The sequence below is a fragment of the Callorhinus ursinus genome, unplaced genomic scaffold (assembly GCF_003265705.2).
Source record: "Callorhinus ursinus isolate GAN/ISIS: 27379988/994484 unplaced genomic scaffold, GSC_fseal_2.0 scaffold5, whole genome shotgun sequence".
Lineage (NCBI taxonomy): Eukaryota > Metazoa > Chordata > Mammalia > Carnivora > Otariidae > Callorhinus > Callorhinus ursinus.
In genome coordinates this window covers 43215276-43233310 of record NW_027397067.1, presented here as the reverse complement: position 1 = coordinate 43233310, position 18035 = coordinate 43215276, and the positions used below count along the sequence as shown (strand labels likewise).

Below are 18035 nucleotides of genomic sequence, written 5' to 3'. Positions count from 1 at the left end.
ATTCCACTGTCACTACAAGGGGCGCTCTACTCTGTTCCCCCACATCTCCACACCGTGCTAAAGCCTGAAATTACCTAAAATTAGTGAAAAGGAAGCTACAAAGCAGCTCCTAGTTATTAAAAGAAATGAGACATTTAAACATTTGCAGTTCTGTTTTTGTGAGAGAGAGAGAGAGAGTGTGTGTGTGTGTGAGCTAGGGGAGGGCAGAGGGAAGAGAGAGAGAGAATCCTCAAGCTGGGTCCATGCTCACCGCTGAGAGCCGGATGCAGGGTTCGATCTCACAATCCTGAGATCATGATCTGAGCTGAAATCAAGAGTGGGATGCTTAAAGGATGGAGCCACCCAGGCGGCCCAACGTTTGCTGTTTTGATAGGAGATGGAAATAACACAAGATGAAGGGGGCAGGGAGACAGGGGCAGGGATGGGGCAGAGGAGGGGAGGTGATTCTCCGAGGGGCAAAGCTGCAGAGAGAGGAGACAAGGCTCAGGCCCTGTTGTTTCTTCTTCGCCGGCTGACGGGAGGTGGCTCTTGCCAGTGTCCACACGCCCAGGCGGATGGCTGTGTGTGATTCACGGAGAGGCCTTTGTTACTTTCAGCGTGACCCACTAGTTCTCAAGATTCCGGAGTCCTGATACCACCCTGCTGGGAGCTCTCCATTCTGAAGAAGCAGCCTAAATAAGCCCAATGAGCACTCCTTTGCATTTTGCTTTATTTTTTTTGGTCACTTTGAACAAGTTGCGACTTTTCTGTTAGCATTTTCTGCCGCTCGGGCCCTGTTGATTTTGCCATTTCTCCCACCACCGGGGACTGTATTTTTTGGCTGCCTGGTGAGAAACCAACTTTGCTGTAGCACCACCTCTCTCTCTGGTCACTATCTCCTTTCCCTCAACAGGTAAACAGAGATGGTTGTGTGGAAAATACGTCTACTCGCAGTGGAGTGAAGACTCTGGCAAGGACTTCAGAGTATGAAGAGAAAACTGCATGTGGACAGAAGGTTCCCGTAAGCGGTGGGGGAGGACTCAAATGCTCTGTAGACAAGGAGATGCAAAACTAATGCTTCTTGTCCTCTTTGGGTGGGAAAGGAAGAAGGAGAGCCCACCTCCCTCCTCTGCATGACTCAATAAATGTGCCCTCACACGGCCTCTGCTCAGTCTATGTAAGTAAGTTCTCCCTCCTGTCAGATCACTAAACAGTGGAAAGCTAATCCATGTTATCACGTGGTAAGCTACTCTGGGTATGAAAATCAGTTGATAGCACAGAATGTATGAGAAATAAGGACAATGACCCTTTGTGTTCTGGGAGGGGGGGAAAAGCCTGCCTACAGCGAACTTGAGTAACCCCTCAGACTCTGAAATGAGAGCTGGACACACACACACACACACACACACGCACAGAAATGTTTAGAAGGAATAACATAGAAATGTTAACCACAATTATCTCTGACTGGGTGACTTCTTTGGATCATCTTTAGTTTCTTCCTTTGCCACTTTTTTTTTTTTAAAGATTTTATTTATTTATTTGATAGAAATATAGCTAGAGAGGGAACACAAGCAGGGGGAGTGGGAGAGGAAGAAGGAGAAGCAGGCTTCCCGCGGAGCAGGGAGCCCGATGCGGGGCTCGATCCCAGGACCCCGGGATCATGACCTGAGCCGAAGGCAGATGCTTAATGACTGAACCACCCACGCACCGCTCTTTTGCCACTTTTTTATCTATACATATGTATTGCCATTTTAACTGGGAAAAAGAAAGTTAACTCTGCTTAAAAATCTGTTGAAAGCAAGTAATTTCTTCCCCACTACGGGTACTCATCAAATTTGCTTTATGCCATCACACTCAATTTAGAACCTAGATTAGGTCTTGACTCTAAGCTGCCTCAGGGATTGAACCTCACACGCAGATGTGCTGGCCATCTGTGGAACCTCAGCTGCTACGGGGAATGGTAAACTGTGGGTGATACCTAAGCAGAAGAACCACTTACCTGAGATACTGAAGATGGTCTCGCCTTTAACACCGCGGGGTTAAACTACATAGCCTATAGTCTCTTTCAAATCATTTTTTTTCTTTCAAGATTTTATTTAAATTCTAGTTAATTAACATATAGTGTAGTATTAGTTTCAGGCACAGAATTTAGTGATTCATCAGTTGCATATAATACCCAGCGCTCATTAAAATAGTGCCCTTCTTAATGCCCATTACTCACTTACCCCGTCCCTCCGCCCACCTCCCCTCCAGAAACCCTGTTTGTTCCCTATAATTAAGAGTCTCTTATGGTCTTTCAAAACATTTAAATAATAATATATTATGATAACACTGGTATCTGTAACAAGACAATAAATTGTGACCATGTGACTATGTGTTAGCTCTCTTTGGAACAATAAAATTATGCCTTGGTAGGTAGCAAGCAGCTGTTTTAAGGGGCCTTTCTGATGTGAAAGTAACATAAAGCATCAGTAAGCCTATCACAAAATGATGTCCCAAACTTGTCACTGAATTTAGAGGGAATTTGAACAATCCATCATCTATTTACTTCATAAAATAAAGCCTCCCACGTTCTATGCAGAAAATACCATTTGGTTTCCTATTTTTCTTAAAAAGCAGTTTGTATATCATCTTTTCTATAATTTGCCAATCAACTACAATATTCTAAACTTAAATCAGAAAAGAGAATGTTAAAAAAATGAAAAGACATATAAAAACAACAGCAAGCCTTCATAGGAAAATTGTCCTGAGAGGCACTTAATGTAGGGTCAAGAACCAACCAAGGAAATTGAAAGGCTCAAGTGGTGTTGAAACGTCCACAGTAAGAGATTATTACTCACCCAAACACCCAGCACTGTGTTCCTACGCGTTTGCACTGTGTGTCAGTGAGGTAAGCATAGTACTGCCTGAAAGAACAAAGGTGGAATTCATTGAGAGCTTCTGGAAGACCAAGGAGTCGGTACAGAATTAAATCACTTTGACAGAGTAAATATAAAAGATGTTCCGTCTGGTTCTACACACTACAGCTGCCTGGTCTACTTCTAGTCCAGGGAATAGGAAGCCAGTGCCTGCTGAAACATTCCTGTAAAAGGTTAAGAGTTCAGGCTGGGTTTGGAAGGAGAGAGCACGGTTTAAAGAGCCAATTATTCGCAAAGGCGGTTTTAATTCAGGGACAGAATGGGTGCTTCAAATCTCTCTGTGTGGAAGTGGTTCCAGAGGGTCATGTACACTGTCAGTCATAGTCTCCTCTGGCACTCTCCAGGACAAAGGTTGCTGATTGTAACCCAGGCAGGGCAGACACACATTTTTGGCTCTTAGGAACTGGAATGGGACCCTGGTGGCAGTTCACTGTGCACTGAATACCAACGATTTTGAATGCTACTGATGAGATCAGAAAAAAAGAGGCAATGATACAGAGTTGTAAGGCTTAGAGCAACACCGTCCAATAGATATGTAACACAAGCCACAAGTGTGATTTAAAATCTTCCCGCGGCCATGTTAAAGAAGTAAAAGGAACAGGTGATATTCATTCTAGTAACCTATGTTATTTAATCCAACATACTGAAAACAGCTATCATGGAGTATTTTACATTGTTTCTGCGCTAAGTCTAAAATTTGGTGTGTATTTGCCCCGTATAGCACATTTTAACGCAGACTAGTCACATTTTCACTGCTCGACCGCTACCCGTGTGAGCGGCTGCCGTTTAGCCCGGCACAAGCTTAGACCCTCAAAACTACTCCCAAACTCAATCCATCCCTTCAGAAGTAGAATCTGAAGCAGGAGCTCATCCTCTTTATGGGGGTCACAGACTCTGAGGATTTAATGAAGCCCATGATCAAGGCACATGAGCACCCATACACACAAAATTTTGCATTAAGCCTCAGGGGATTCGTGGATACCTGAAGGTCATCTACAAACTATCATCTCCTCACGCCAAAGGCCTGAGTGGAGAATTCTAGTCATAAAGAATTCAGCTCTACCTCTAAGTTCACATTTTCATAACCTAATATGCTTTTACCAGTTTAGCGACTCTACCTTCCGATCACACCCATCCCCTTAGACTGCACTTTATATTATCAGATTCAAAAAATGTTCAGTCAAACATCTTCTCAAAGCAAGAGAGTCAAATTGAAAGGGAAGAAAACGGAGATATGGTCTGTATGATTTATCCTGAAGCCTGAAGGTTTCCTCTCCTTTTAGGGGCCTGGCACCCACTCCTTGGAGCAGCTGTGTTAAAACCCACTAGGAGCACCTCCATCTTTCCAAGCAGCTTGTCACAGCGTCTTCTTACGCAGGAAATGCCTCGGGTTGGTATAAAAGCATAGGAAAAGTGGCTGATTTTTAAACAAAAAAAGAATCATGTAGAAACCCACAGGGTCCGGCAAAAATGTTAAGCTCTCAAAAAAACTCAAAATACTGGGCATTTAGTCTCCAGTTTTTGTTTTGAGATGTTTAACAAAAATGAAATTTCATGATCAATCAGATGGGGTTTATGCTTCTGTTTTATAAGAGATTTCTTTTCCCCGCATACTGACTTTGTTGATTATTCCTAATTTTATGAAGAAGCTGCTGCTAATCTTTCTTGAAGATAATTGTGAGCCTCAAATTAAATTAAATTTTAAATGAGAGAAGGAGGTTCCAATCCACAAAGGGAAAATAGCATATTTACAAGAAAATGACTTCAACAGGCCACTGGTCTGTGACATGTCAGAACACTGCCTGCCTACCAATGCCTGGTTTCTCGTTTGGTTCATAATGAACACTAGAGATAGAATTTTGGGCCTCGACTCCACAGGGCTCAGTTGTATCTTATTTGGTTTGTTCAATCCAGGATCTGGGGAGAAATATATACAGATAGATGCAGATACATAAATACCTATAGAGATATATATTATATATAATACATCTATATATCTATATATGTTTGTTTCCTTTTTGTAATAATTAATGAGGACCAGAAGACATGCTGGCTGGAGTAAGGTTTGTTTGGCTGGCTACAGTAAGGTTTGTTTGACCAAGAAAAACCAAGAACACCCACTCTTCTTGGCAAGTGAGGCCCTCTGCTTGTGTGGTATGCAAGCACACTAAAAATGGTGAATTAAGTTATCCCACAGATTCTAGAAAGCTAACCCTTGTAACTGCTTAATTTATATTTGAATCAACTGCGCAGATATCTTTGGTGTTACTTACTACTGTTTAATGCCGGTGCTCCAATGTTAATTGTAAAACCCAAATGCTCTAAGTAGGAAAAATTAAACAGATGAAACTATGTCTGTTTGATATTCACTGGAATCAGTCTACATGAAGGGCAGTCTCCAAAGAACGCCTCACCTCTGGGGCCCTACCCAAATCGAGGGAACAATAGCATGAATATCCAAGCTAACCTCAGTTGTCCTGGAGGACGACAGGAAGGACACTGTTAAAAGGAAATTAACTGGCTCTAAAAGAGCGAATAAAGTATCATTCTAAAATAACGTCATTTATGACTTCTGATCCACCATTAAAACTTTCGTATTTTTTAATCACCTCATTTTAGAAAAAAAGCATCACTGCTACCCTTTTTTTTTATTTAAAGGATGTTAAACAGGGGTAAAAAAGGAACAGCAGTGGAGGATGATAAAAAGGTTTGAAGATAATGGTGTGTGTGGTGTTCTCACTTCATGTGACTCAGGTCTGAGAGCAAAACATTTTCTTCATATTCAGATGTATAATCCTTTAATATTTTCAGGGAAAATCTGCTAGTTTACGTGACTTTCCTTATGCTGAACAGGAGAATACATAGCAGGTTAATGTGCTCAAATGACAAGTCAGGCTTGTATAGAATTACCTCACTGTGGGAGCCGTGATGCCACCAATAAAGAGAATTCTACACCAACTTAATGGATGACTGGCTTGGAACACAAAGATATGTTTCAAGAAGAAGGTATTCAACTCAGTTAGCTGAAAAAGAAGGAGACATTAGTCAACTTGATACCGCATGCTAAGTCATAAAAATATATTCCTTGTTATGGACACTCTTAAAAAAATAATTAGTATGTTCAAAGCATTTTCAGAAAATAGATGGGGTCTTCCAAGTTGCTACAGGAATAGTTGCTATTTTTAAACTAAGTAACAGCCAGTACAATATTGGCACCAACCAACTGGGGGTTATGGGGGAGGTGCTCGAGTGGGGGAAGGGGTATATGGTGGCATCAGCTGTCGTGTTTCCTGGGGCATGGCTGTCACTTGGGTCATGCATGATCTGCTGGAACAGTTGGGAGAGAGATGCTTGGAGAACAGCAGAAATCATGAAGACAAGTATTTGCCATGGAACACTTATGCAGTCTTACAGAAATCAGGCCAGGTCTAACAGATATAGGACTGTAGGAAAGTGAGCTCTTTAATCACCAGAAGAAGCTTGAGAATGAGAAATGACTGGGAATGCATGTAGCACGTGCGTTGGCCAAAGGCAGCTCTTAAAGGTGGGTGTGAAGTGTTGGTTCAAGGTTTCGTCTACCGGCTGTGGTCCTTTCCTGTGAGGTGAGCATTCTGGTGCAGCTCATCACATGAGGCAGCACGGGGATGTGTTCCCTGCCAAGCCGGCCTGGGCGCATTTCCCATCCAGATTAAGCAAGGAGCGGAGATTAGGGAAGGTCACTGCTTGGAAAACATGGACCAGCAGGCTCATTTCAGTGACGTAAGATGTGTGTCTTTTCCCATAGCACTGATTTTAAGGGTATAAAATTAAAAAATGGTCCACTAATTACCACACACGTGGAAAGCTGGTTAGAGCTCGGTGCTCGCGCTCACCGGAAAGGTGTGCTCCGGGTAATGCTGCCCTTCCAGGAGCACAGTCTGCTATCTCTCCTGGGCAAATCCAAACTCCTGCTCAGTTCGTGGATTAAAGGAAAACCTACACCTTCCTGGATATTGCTTTCATGGGGTAAAACTTAATCCCCATCCATTTAAACTCCCATTTTTATACATACGGACTTCCCCAAACCACGGTGACTATTTTAAGTGTATTCACATACACTTCTGTATCCCTAAAGTCTATTTACTGAGATTAGCATTAGTATTCTCCACATGTGGACCGGGACGATCGTCTCAAAGGTGACACATGCTTATTTTTTGTTATGCGGAGAGTATTTTGTGCATGTGTTCAAAATATAACTTCTCTTCAGGCAAAAGCTAGTCTCCCAAAGTTGTAAAATAATTAACCTGGGGCAGGAGGATCAACACAAAAGGCTATCTCTAGAAAACAGAGATGTTTGGGAATCCTTTTCCAAGACCTTTGCCTGTCTCCATCATTTCAAGCACGTAGTGGGCTGCGTGGAAGGACACCTTCCCTCCACTGACAGCAACTTCCTGGAGGACCCAGGTCCCCAAAGTGCTCCAGTGCCCCACAGGTAGTCGAGGGCTTCTTTACTCGGCTCTCTACATATTACCCAGAGTGGTAAAAGCTGAGGCACAATTTTAAAAATCAAACATTAAATTTGGAATGTAAGAAAAAGCCTTTGCATTTGTTCCTTTGGTCCTGCAAAGGATCACTCCGAAAAGCCATCCAATGCCTAACTCCTTGGGTGACAGATGCTGACCAAAAGCTTCTTTTGGGGAATTTTAAGCTGTTTCTAATTTGCAATTCAAAGAAAGATACTTGAAAATGTCTTCCCCAGGAAGCAAGACCTTAGGCGTGATAACACCATTTGGTTTAATTATTCTACATGTCAGCTGCAGGTCTTCCGAACCAGCCAGCAGCAGCTAAGCAGTGTCAATTAGCATTAACTCTAAATTCCGGGATGATTCTTATTTTGCTTTTGTACTCTGCCCCCTCCTCCCGCCCCCACCGAGTTCTGGGCATCTGAAAAAATACCTGCCAGATGATCATGAAAAGGTATATTCCAGCCACTCTCTGAAATGAAGATTTGGGGTCAAACCATCGAACGTAGGTCCAACTAGCAGGAGTAAACTGGAGCACAGCTCTTTTGATTTTTCCGGTGGTGGTGTGGATGTCTCTGTAAGAAGAGAATGGCCCTAGTGAAAATCCGAAGAGATAAGGAAGAGAAAGAAGAAAAAAACAAAAAAACAAGAAAAAAATAAAAAAAACCCGGCACTGACAATTTTACAACGCATGCTCAGAACAAAAAGATTCCTGTCGAGTCGAACCGTCTCTCCAACAATGATCTCTCTATCCATACGAAGTGTGGAAAGCTGTGTACTCGATGGGGCATTTCAGGGATGACAGGCACTAGGCACAGGTCAGGTCACTGCAGAGCCAGGAGGGCCTTCACTTGTGAACGGGTGACAAAACAGGCTGAGGCATTAAGCACCTGGAACCAGGCCGGGGAGAATGAGGGTGCCGGCAAGGGTAGGATCCCACCCGCTGTGCATCTCCCAAGTCAGGGCATTTTAGTCAAACGGACAACTTGCTCCATACTCTGAGGTCACCCACACCATTTCTTCATCCTACGTGTTCCTAAGATAAGCGAACAGTTGGGGATGACAAACAGCGATTTTTAACCTCCCTTAGTTTTAATCCTAGAAATCACTCAGTTAAAAACTTCAAACTCCCATGACAGAACAGGTCAGGCCTTTTATTCTTGTGAGAGAAGAGGTGAGGGTTTGTTCCTTCATTCATTCACCTAACCCATCAATAAGCATGTACTGAGAAAATCTCGGGGCGCCTGGGTGGCTCAGTCAGCCAAGCATCTGGTCATGATCCTGGAGTCCTGAGATCGAGTCCCACCTCGGGCTCCCTGCTCATCAGGGGAGCCTGCTTCTCCCTCTGCCTGCTGCTCCCCCTGCTTGTGCTCGCTCTCTCCCTGACAAATAAATAAAATCTTAAAAAAAAAAAAAAGAAAAAGAAAATCTCGCAGCAAGAAGATTTGAGGCACAAAAGCAACAACAAAAAAACAGAGATTATCCAAAAATAAACAAAAACTATGAAGGACCTATATTTAAAAAAAAAAAATAGCCAACTACATGGAAAGAGGAAGAGGAATCTGGGAATAAAGAGCAACACAGTGGAATTAAGTACTGGAATGCTTAATACAGATCTTTCTCAACTTACGATGCAGTTCTGTCCTGAAAGGCCCGTCCTGAATTGGAAATGTCATAAGATGAAAATGCACTTAACACACCTAACCTACCAAACATCATAGTTTAGTTCAGCCCACCTGAAACTTGCTCTGAACACTTATATTTGTCTATGGCAGTTGGGCAAAAATCTAACACAAAGCCTCTTTGATAATAAAGTGGTGAGTATCTCATGTAACTTATGGAATACTGTACTGAAAGTGGAAAAACAATGGTTGTCTGGGTGCAGAATGGTTGTGAGTATCTCGGTTGTTTACCCTCATGATCGCCTGGCTGACCAGGAGCTGTGCTACCACCGCCCAGCATCGTGAGAGGGGGTCCTACTTGCAGCCCTAGCCCGAGAGAAGATCCAAATTCAAAACTCAAAAGTATCATTTCTACTTTCACACTACTGTAAAGTCAAAAATCATGAAGTCAAACCATCGTAGGTCAGGATTGTCTGTAAAGAGGCCACTTCAACTTTATATTAATTTATATATTTGACATTAACATAAAAAAATACACCAGTGGGATTTCTGCTTATTAGTTGGGCTTGTGTTCTGGTAAACTGACAAAACGACTCTCGAGTTGAATCTAAAGCATAAATGTATGAAAACCGGGAAGCGTTATGGCAGTGTGTAAAGACCCAGGCAGCCTGACGTAAAATCAGACTCAGCTGCTTGCTACCTGTGTGTCCTTAGGCAAAGTACTAAACCTAGTTCTCACTGTTGCTGTCCCTAGAAGGAAGAGAGAAGTAGTGTCAATCCCTAGGACTGAGGTCAGGCTCAAATGAGAAAGCTTGCTTACAGCACCATCTGGCACAGCTATGGTTTTTGTTCCGTTATATACAGTCTTAACTATATTAAAAAGTGTGTTTTCAAGCCAGTACCCGAAGAAAGGGTTACTTAAGAAGGAGTGGGGAAAACTGTTGAATCAATTGCAAAAACACTATGAAATTCTTCCCTCACACCATATACCAAATTAAGTCTGAGAAAGATTAAGTAAGTTACTCATAATAAAAAACCAAACCAAGAAGAACTGGAAGAAAAATACAGGTCAACATTCACCTAAACAAAAAGACTAAAAGTTTTTGAAGTTTAAACAGAGTACCTACCACAAAGAAAATTAAAACTGGATGACAAAATGGAAAATGAAGTCACATTTATGAGAGTGTTAATACCCTTAACCTAAAAAAAGCACTAATAAAAAGAGGGAAAACCTAATAGACATAGCCCAGAAATTCAGTATCTCACAATTCTATGTGGGATAACACTGAAGAAGGATTAAAGGTAAAATTCAAAGGAACAGTGAAATGGACACATACATACATTAGTGAACATGGGTGAGAATATAAATGGGTATAAATAAATCTATTTACAGAAAAAAAGTCAGAAATTTACACAAAGATATATGTTCAAGAATGTTCGCTCCAGCTTTCTTCATAAAACTGAAAACTTTGAAACAACTAAATGACCACAAAAGGGAACTGGTTAAATACCTCATGATTTATTCACAGGATGGGATCTGAAGAAGCCCTTAAAATCATGGTTTAGGAGACTAACGATGTGGGAAAATGCTTTTTTGTTTGATAAATAAATAAAGGTGAAAACACAATAAAAACAACTACTTTCATGATCACTTTCCCTCCTTGTCAGCGGCACAGTTCCTGTGACCGTCAAATTGAGGAGCGAGTTCAGGGGAGCAGGCTGAGCCATGACAGAAAGTGGGCGCTGTCTCCCATGGTGGCACAGAGGAGGGCCATGCGACTTGGATCAGAGAGTCAGAGACAACTACCTGGAGAGGTATCAAGGGAGTCGACGTAGGAAAGGAGAGGACCCATCACCCCGGCACATGGGGACACAGGTCAAACCCAAGTCCAGAGGCACACGTGCTCGGGCTCAGCACCTCAGGTGCCCCAGAGGGCCTGTAGAAAAGGAGCGGACCTGCCCAGCTCCCTCTGTGCACTTTGTTCTAAACACCATGAGAAGCCATCACAGAGGAATGACACAATGAATCTGACGTTCTGAAAAAGATTGCTCGGAGGGGGTAACCGGGGAACAGGGGGCCAATTAATCCAGTGATGGCAGGGTGAATGCAGGCTGAGGCATTAAGCATAAAAATAAAATGGATGGGAGAAAATCATAAATGATTTGGCATTTTTCTGGATGAATGCCTGGAATTAGGTCTATAATCGCTCATGAGTTTCAATTACTAACGTGCAATTAATTTCTTATCATCCAAGACCGTACTGAAGTTGCGCGCTCCTAACTCGGTGAAGGGCGCATTGTGAAACCCTGTGACTCGTGTCCAGAAAGAAGGCCACTCACTTGAAGCTGGCCCAGTGGTAGGTCCTCATCTCCAGAAAGCGGCAAACGACCATGCCCAGCCAGATGCCGCCGCCATTGCACAGCAGGATGTCCAGGATGACCTGATCCCACCAGCACTCGGCGAAATTGGGCAGCAGGTGCATGAAGAAAAGCTGAGAGACACAAGAGACCATGGTTTTAAAAACAAAACTGCAGAACGATAGAGTTCCTTTGACAAACATATTCCATTAGGAAGAGTTGTTGACGTGTCAGGTTTTCCTGACGTATGAACGGAATAAATAAAAACAATGTCTGTGATTAGGTTTGTGTTTTTATGCTGTGGACGGTTTACAAATATTATGAATCCAAACAGTTCCTTTTTTTTTTTTTTTTTTGTAAATAGGGCTTTAAAGAAACGATAACTGCTCCTGAAAAAATACCACTGATGAACGACCTTGGCCAAGGACGACAAGACAAGGATCTGGGAGGGGGGAGGAGAAAAGTCTTCATGCCCGCCAACAGAGCGCTGGCATAATCCTCAAAATCAGCAGCTTGACAGTTCAAGCTGCGCATTTTAGAAATATTCCATAGATATTTAGGTAAAACAGCGAGGAAACTGCAAAAGTAGAAAGGTTAGGTTTTGATGGCATGTTTTAGGAAACCCACAGCTTAACAGAAAGCCTTTGGATAACCGATTCGCAATCGTAATCTTATTAAAAGTGCTTATGGTGCATAAGGGGTGAGGCAAAATAAAGTCAAGTTTCTTGATCTCAAGGGCAGGAGTCAGACGTTTATCTAGGACCACAAAATAAGGTAGCCTGTGGCAAATGTTTCCATGGTGACATAAACAGAGCATGGTGGGGACAAAAGGAAGATTCATTCTGACAGATGGCAACTAGAGCACGACATACTGCACTGGAACCGTTAAGGACAGGAATGACTGATTTCAGGAGATGGAGATGAAGACTGAGGACATTCCAGAACGGAGGAACAGCAGGATGAAGGGAGGGGGAAGGAGACAGAAATCTCCTATGGAAATGGCTCTGTCCAAATCAAAGAGCGGATCAGCCGCGTCCAGAGCAGCATGCCCTGCTGCGTGAAGGCCCATTTTAAGAAGGTCTGACATGACGAAGACCGCGCCTGGGAATTTTCTGGAAAGAGGCAACCTCTGAAGTCATATGATCAATACTGCGAAGTAAAACTGTTTATGAAAGCATTCCAGAGAGGGAAAGCAATGCAAACATCTGAGGAGTCTGCCTGCTTGGCCTGCCAGCCAGTGAGAAGACGGAGCGCAGCGGCTGGGCACGAAGGTGGGGGGCTGCACTTCTCTCCGAGGCGAGCCAGGCCCAGCCCCTGAAGTGTATTCCCAGGTTCCCAGCCATGGCACGGAGCACTGACTGTTGCTTTACACAAGGAAGAGGGACTCGTCAACAGAAGCCGATGCCACACATTTGCTGACATGAGACTATGCAAGGGGAGCGGGATGTGGAGGACAGGCTTCGGCCTCAAGAGCTTTCCTGGAAAGTACCGGATACTGGGGGCGAGACACGCCGTCCAGATGAATGCCTGGAACCAGGGATGGGACACGGTAAAAGAGCAGGAACGTGGGCTGCCCATCCAGAGCGGAGCACGTCCTGGCTCACCTAACGAAGCAAGGTGCTGGGCTCTGGCCCTCTGGTCTGTCCAGACCTGAGGAGGAGACACTGCATAGGGCTGGATTCATTCATTCACTCACCAGGAATCTGGGGAGCACCTGCCACTTGTGAGGCACAGTATTGGGACGATGTGGACACGGGCCCTGCCCTCTCGAGGCCTAACACTTGGCAGCAAAGAGACACTATAAGCATCTAAAATGTGACGACCGTCTCAAAGGAGAAGGGCCAGGTGCTCCATTTGCAGGTGTACAACGTGGAGCGCAACCAGCTCAGGGAGCAGGGAAAGGAGGAAGAGCCTGCAGGTGGGCTCTGGGGTAGGAAAAGACACGGAATCTTTAACACGAGGAAGGCAAAGATGGCTGGATTACAGAACCACAGGATGGGAAGGGTCCCGAGCAGACAGGGGAGGTGGGCCGCGGCCGGTCAACACTGGGCCTCGCAGGCTGGTCCAGAAGTTTGGATTGGATAAACACTAAAAGGTTTCAGTTGAAGAAGGATGTAACCAGATCGAGAGGTGAAAAAGATCGCTTTGGGAAGAGACAGTGAAGGGAGGAGGTGAGTAGTTCAGCCAGGAGAGGACAGGAGGTTAGATATACATCGAGCAGTGGCGTGAAAGATGTACATACAGCAGCACTGCTTACGAGAGTGGAGAGGCAACTGAGGAGCAGGGAAGGAAGGCACGGGGCCATCTGTAGTATGAGGGGAGAGAAGCAGGCAGGCCGAGAAAGGCCCGGAGCCTGGCCCAGGGTCCCACAGCAGCGAGGTTAGGAAGATGCCTGGAATTCCGAGAGGAACATGGTGGGAGAGCAGGAACGTGGGCCGCACACCTGGAATCAAGCACAGCTGGAGTCCGATCCTGGCTCACCTCATGAAGCAAGGCTCTGGTTCCTTCCTCTGTCCACTGGGGGTATACTCAGCCTTTCCGGTTTATGGTGAGGATTTAGGATAATACATGTACAGTGTTGGGTACTGTTGTGGGTTGAATTGTGTCCCCTCAAAAGCCACATGTTGAACCCCTAACCTCCAGGCCCTCATGATGTGAACTCAATTTGGAAAGAGAGTTGCTGCAGATGTCATTAGTAAAGATGAGGTCATCCCGGAATAGGGTGGGCCTCTAATCCAGTGTGACTGGCGTCCTTACAAAAAGAACGCCACAGTGAATACACAGAGGGAAAACCCCATTCGAAGGCGAAGGCAGAGACTGGGGTGATGCACCTACAAGCCAAGAAATGCCAAAGATGGCCAGCAAGTCATAAGAAGCTGAGAGGCCTGCACCAGATTCTCCTTCACAGGCCTCAAAGGACACCAATCCTGCCAACACCTTGAACTCAGACTTCTAGCCCCCAGGGCTATAAGAAGCACATTAACAGAAGCTTGATGTGGCTGGCATGCTTCCCTAAGTCAGGGTCAAGACAACAGTTGTCATCAAGAAATATACTGTACACATGGCCAAATTTTGTTCCCTGGGAGTGATTAACTAAGAATAATATCATAACTGAATGATAAATGAGTAAGTCCCCCAAATTTCATGTTCCTAATAGTTTTTCAAGACTATATCTCTTTCAGGAGAACCTGGGTGGCTCAGTCAGTTAAACATCTGCCTTTGACTCAGGTTATGATCCCGGGTCCTAGGATTGAGTCCCACATCGGGCTCCCTGCTCAGCCTAGAACCTGCTTCTCCCTCTCCCTCTGCCTGCCACTCCCCCTGCTTGTGCTCTCTCTCTCTCTCTCTGTCAAATAAATAAATAAAATCTTAAAAAAAAAAAAAAAGACTATCTCTTTCATTCATTAAATGAGACAAACCTGACTACTGAGATATTAGAGCTATATCAGGAATCCATTTTTCAGCTACAAAATATCCTGGATGCTCTTGTAATCCCTAAACACCATAATTCTATTTATCTCAAACTGGAAACTAGCTGGTGAGAAACCTACTTATTTACTTCTAAGCAGATCTCATTATCATGTATTTGTCTCACTGGGGATTTTAACTTCATTCTTTTTGCTTCATTTCATTTGTTTCTCTTTAAGACTTGTGAGACAAGAGACACGTTTTAAATTAATAAGGAATTTGCACCCCACCCCCCACCAAAGGCATAAAATATTCCCAGGGGGTGGTTTAAACACAGCTTGTGCCACAGAGGTTGGAGAATGGATTAACTGCCTGTTAATGGACAGACTACCTTCCTCCTACATGTAAACTGACTGATCACAGCCCCTTCTTACCTCAGTTAGCTCCCAGGTAATACTGATTGTCCAGCAGAGACCATAACTACGGATCAACAAGGCCTTCATGGCCCAGCCCCAGAAATGTCCAAACGCAAATATATCAAAGTGGCTGATAATCCTCTCCCAGGTGATAACGTGACAGTTGACAGCGTACTCCTATTCAAAATAAAAAGGGAAATAGTTAATGGATACTCTCAAAATCAACTTTCTTCCAGGATCCTGACAATAAATGAAAAGAACTGATATGACCTTGACAACTAATACCTGTCCTGCCCCCCCACACCCCAAAGCTTTAATAAATGAACATCCTCTAGGAAAAATGGACAAATATTAAAGTTTATGAATCAGAACTGCTTTGCTCTGAATTGCAGAAATTTGATTAAAATGGGAAGCAAAATAATTTTACAAAGGCTTATCAACCTGTCTTAAAGAAGTAGAATCACACAGCCCATGTTACCTGACTGTACGGCAACTATGTTAAAGCCAGTGATAAGAACATAAAAAGAATCCCAATTAATAAAGAATAAGTAGAATCCCAGTAAGTTTGGAAATGTATGTATGTATGTATGTATGTATGTATGTATGTATTTATTTATTTATTTGACAGAGTGAGACACAGCGAGAGAGGGAACATAAGCAGGGGGAGTGGGAGAGGGAGAAGCAGGCTTCCCACTGAGCAGGGAGCCCGATGCAGGGCTCGATCCCAGGACCCTGGAACCATGACCTGAGCCGAAGGCAGATGCTTAATGACTGAACCACCCAGGCGCCCCTTGGTTTGGAAATTTTTTTTTTAAAGATTTGATTTATTTATTTGAGAGAGAGAGAGAGAGAGAAACAGCATGAGAGGGGAGAAGGTCAGAGGGAGAAGCAGGCTCCCCGCTGAGCCGGGAGCCCAACGTGGGACTCGATCCCAGGACTCCGGGATCATGACCTGAGCCGAAGGCGGTCGCTTAACCAACTGAGCCACCCAGGCACCCTCGGTTTGGAAATTTAAAAACACATCTAAATATCATGGTGTAGAGAAGGAATCAAAATAGAAATGTAAAATACAGTCAGTATTAAATAGTAATGAAAATACTATATATATGAACGATGGGATGAAGCTAAGTAGAACTCAGGAAAACATAAAGCCTTAAGTATTTGTCAGAAAAGAGGAAAAGCTAAAGCATCCAATTTCAGAAATTAGAAGGAAAAAGAATAAACCTCCCATCCCCGAATGTTATCACATGCTACATGATGTAAATATTTAAAATGACAAAGCTGGGCGCCTGGGTGGCTCAGTCAGTTAAGCGTCTGCCTTTGGCTCAGGTTCTGGGTTCGAGCCTTGCATCAGGCTCCCTGCTCAGCGGGGAGCCTGCTTCTCCCTCTGTCTGTTGCTCCCCCTGCTTGTGTGCATGCTCTCTCTCTCTCAAATAAATAAAATCTTTTAAAAACAAATAAATAATAAAAATGACAAAGCTTTTAAGACTTTTGGTTTTGTTTCTAATATCTGTTTTTAATATGACATATTTTAAAGAAATTTTAAATCAACATCCTTATATTTCTGTATTTATTAAGAAAGTGATTGTCATATGACAATGTAAAACATTTCTCGAACCTCTCCATTTAACATTCTTTCTTCCCAAAATTAATCTGATAGGATGGAGTAAGATTTGGAAAACAGCCACCTATTATCAGCCAGTTGAAAGTATTCCTGTAAAGTATTAATATTTTTAAATTCCAGAAATGATGCCTCCTAAGGGAGCAAAAGAGCAATGTGGTACTCCTTCCTCTTCCAAAACCCACCACCATTAGATTTCTGAAGCCTTTCTCAGATCCATTTGGTACGTTTCGATTTGCAAAGCTGAAAGGACATTTTAAAAAACTGTATTTTTTCAGAAACGTTATGATATGATATTATGACACGTAAGTGGGAAATGTGGAAAGAAGAGGAAAAGATTCAATAGGGAGAAGTCAAGACAAGACTTAGAACAAACAACTGCACTGCACTGTAGTAAGAGGAAAATTCTCATCCAGAGTCTGGAACAACATGTGCCCGTCGCAGGCATCAGAGACGATGGAGAGAAATACCCCGAAGCTGAAGCAGCTCCGTGAGGTTCAGGAAGAGCCGAAAGGCCCCATCAACCCAAATTCCTCGACCACCCCATCCTCTTATTTACACTGGACACGCTGCACAGGGTGAGAAGAGAGAGCTGAGTTCTGTTTTCAGATGGCTGCTCTTCAAGTCATCGTGGGCTGAAGATGACTTTGGGGGCCCTTCGACTCTCTGTGAGAATATTTCTAGGCTTCAACACAGGCAAAGGCACTTTGAAAGTCACAGAGAGCCAAACATAACTCTTAGATTTATAATTATTAATGCACAGATTTGCCAGTGATCACATCAGGAAGATCTCTGAGGTCCTGGTCGTGGGAGGAAGACGGACCCTGCAGTTTAATGCCGCTAGGGAGCCGAGTGCAGGCACAACTCTGGGCAGCAGGGGGAAGGGGCATTAAATGAGGGAATCCCCGAGCCAGGGGGGCAAGGAGGGGAAGGCGTGAGCGCATGAGTGAACGGTAGGTAAAGACAAATTGCACCCACCTCCCTAACTGGTCGCACGTCTGATCTTGGTGCCTCCACCTTCTTCCTCGCTTGCCCAACACTTAACCAAATACCAAGTCCTATTCATTGGGCTCAGTCAGTTTACTTTGTGATACAATCCCCTTTGCTCAAAAACCCAAGAAAACAGTGGAGGAAAGTATCATATACCTGGAACACCTTTCTCCCAATCTCTGTTTCATAAGGCTCCCGTGAGGGTCAAAGCACTGTCACTG

General features: G+C 43.8%; 1 protein-coding gene across 3 annotated transcripts in view; it reads right to left on the bottom strand.

The window, feature by feature from the left end:
- The window catches only part of PTDSS1 (phosphatidylserine synthase 1), an 84344-nt gene that overhangs the window by 37654 nt on the left and 28655 nt on the right, over positions 1-18035 (bottom strand). For all 3 annotated transcript variants that reach the window (XM_073892994.1, XM_025870870.2, XM_073892995.1), the window contains 5 exons: positions 15222-15380; positions 11362-11513; positions 7833-7974; positions 5808-5920; positions 2820-2885 (listed from right to left, as the gene is read on the bottom strand). In XM_073892994.1, coding sequence (XP_073749095.1) covers positions 2820-2885; positions 5808-5920; positions 7833-7974; positions 11362-11513; positions 15222-15380 — 632 coding nt within the window. The remainder of the gene's footprint in view (positions 1-2819; positions 2886-5807; positions 5921-7832; positions 7975-11361; positions 11514-15221; positions 15381-18035) is intronic.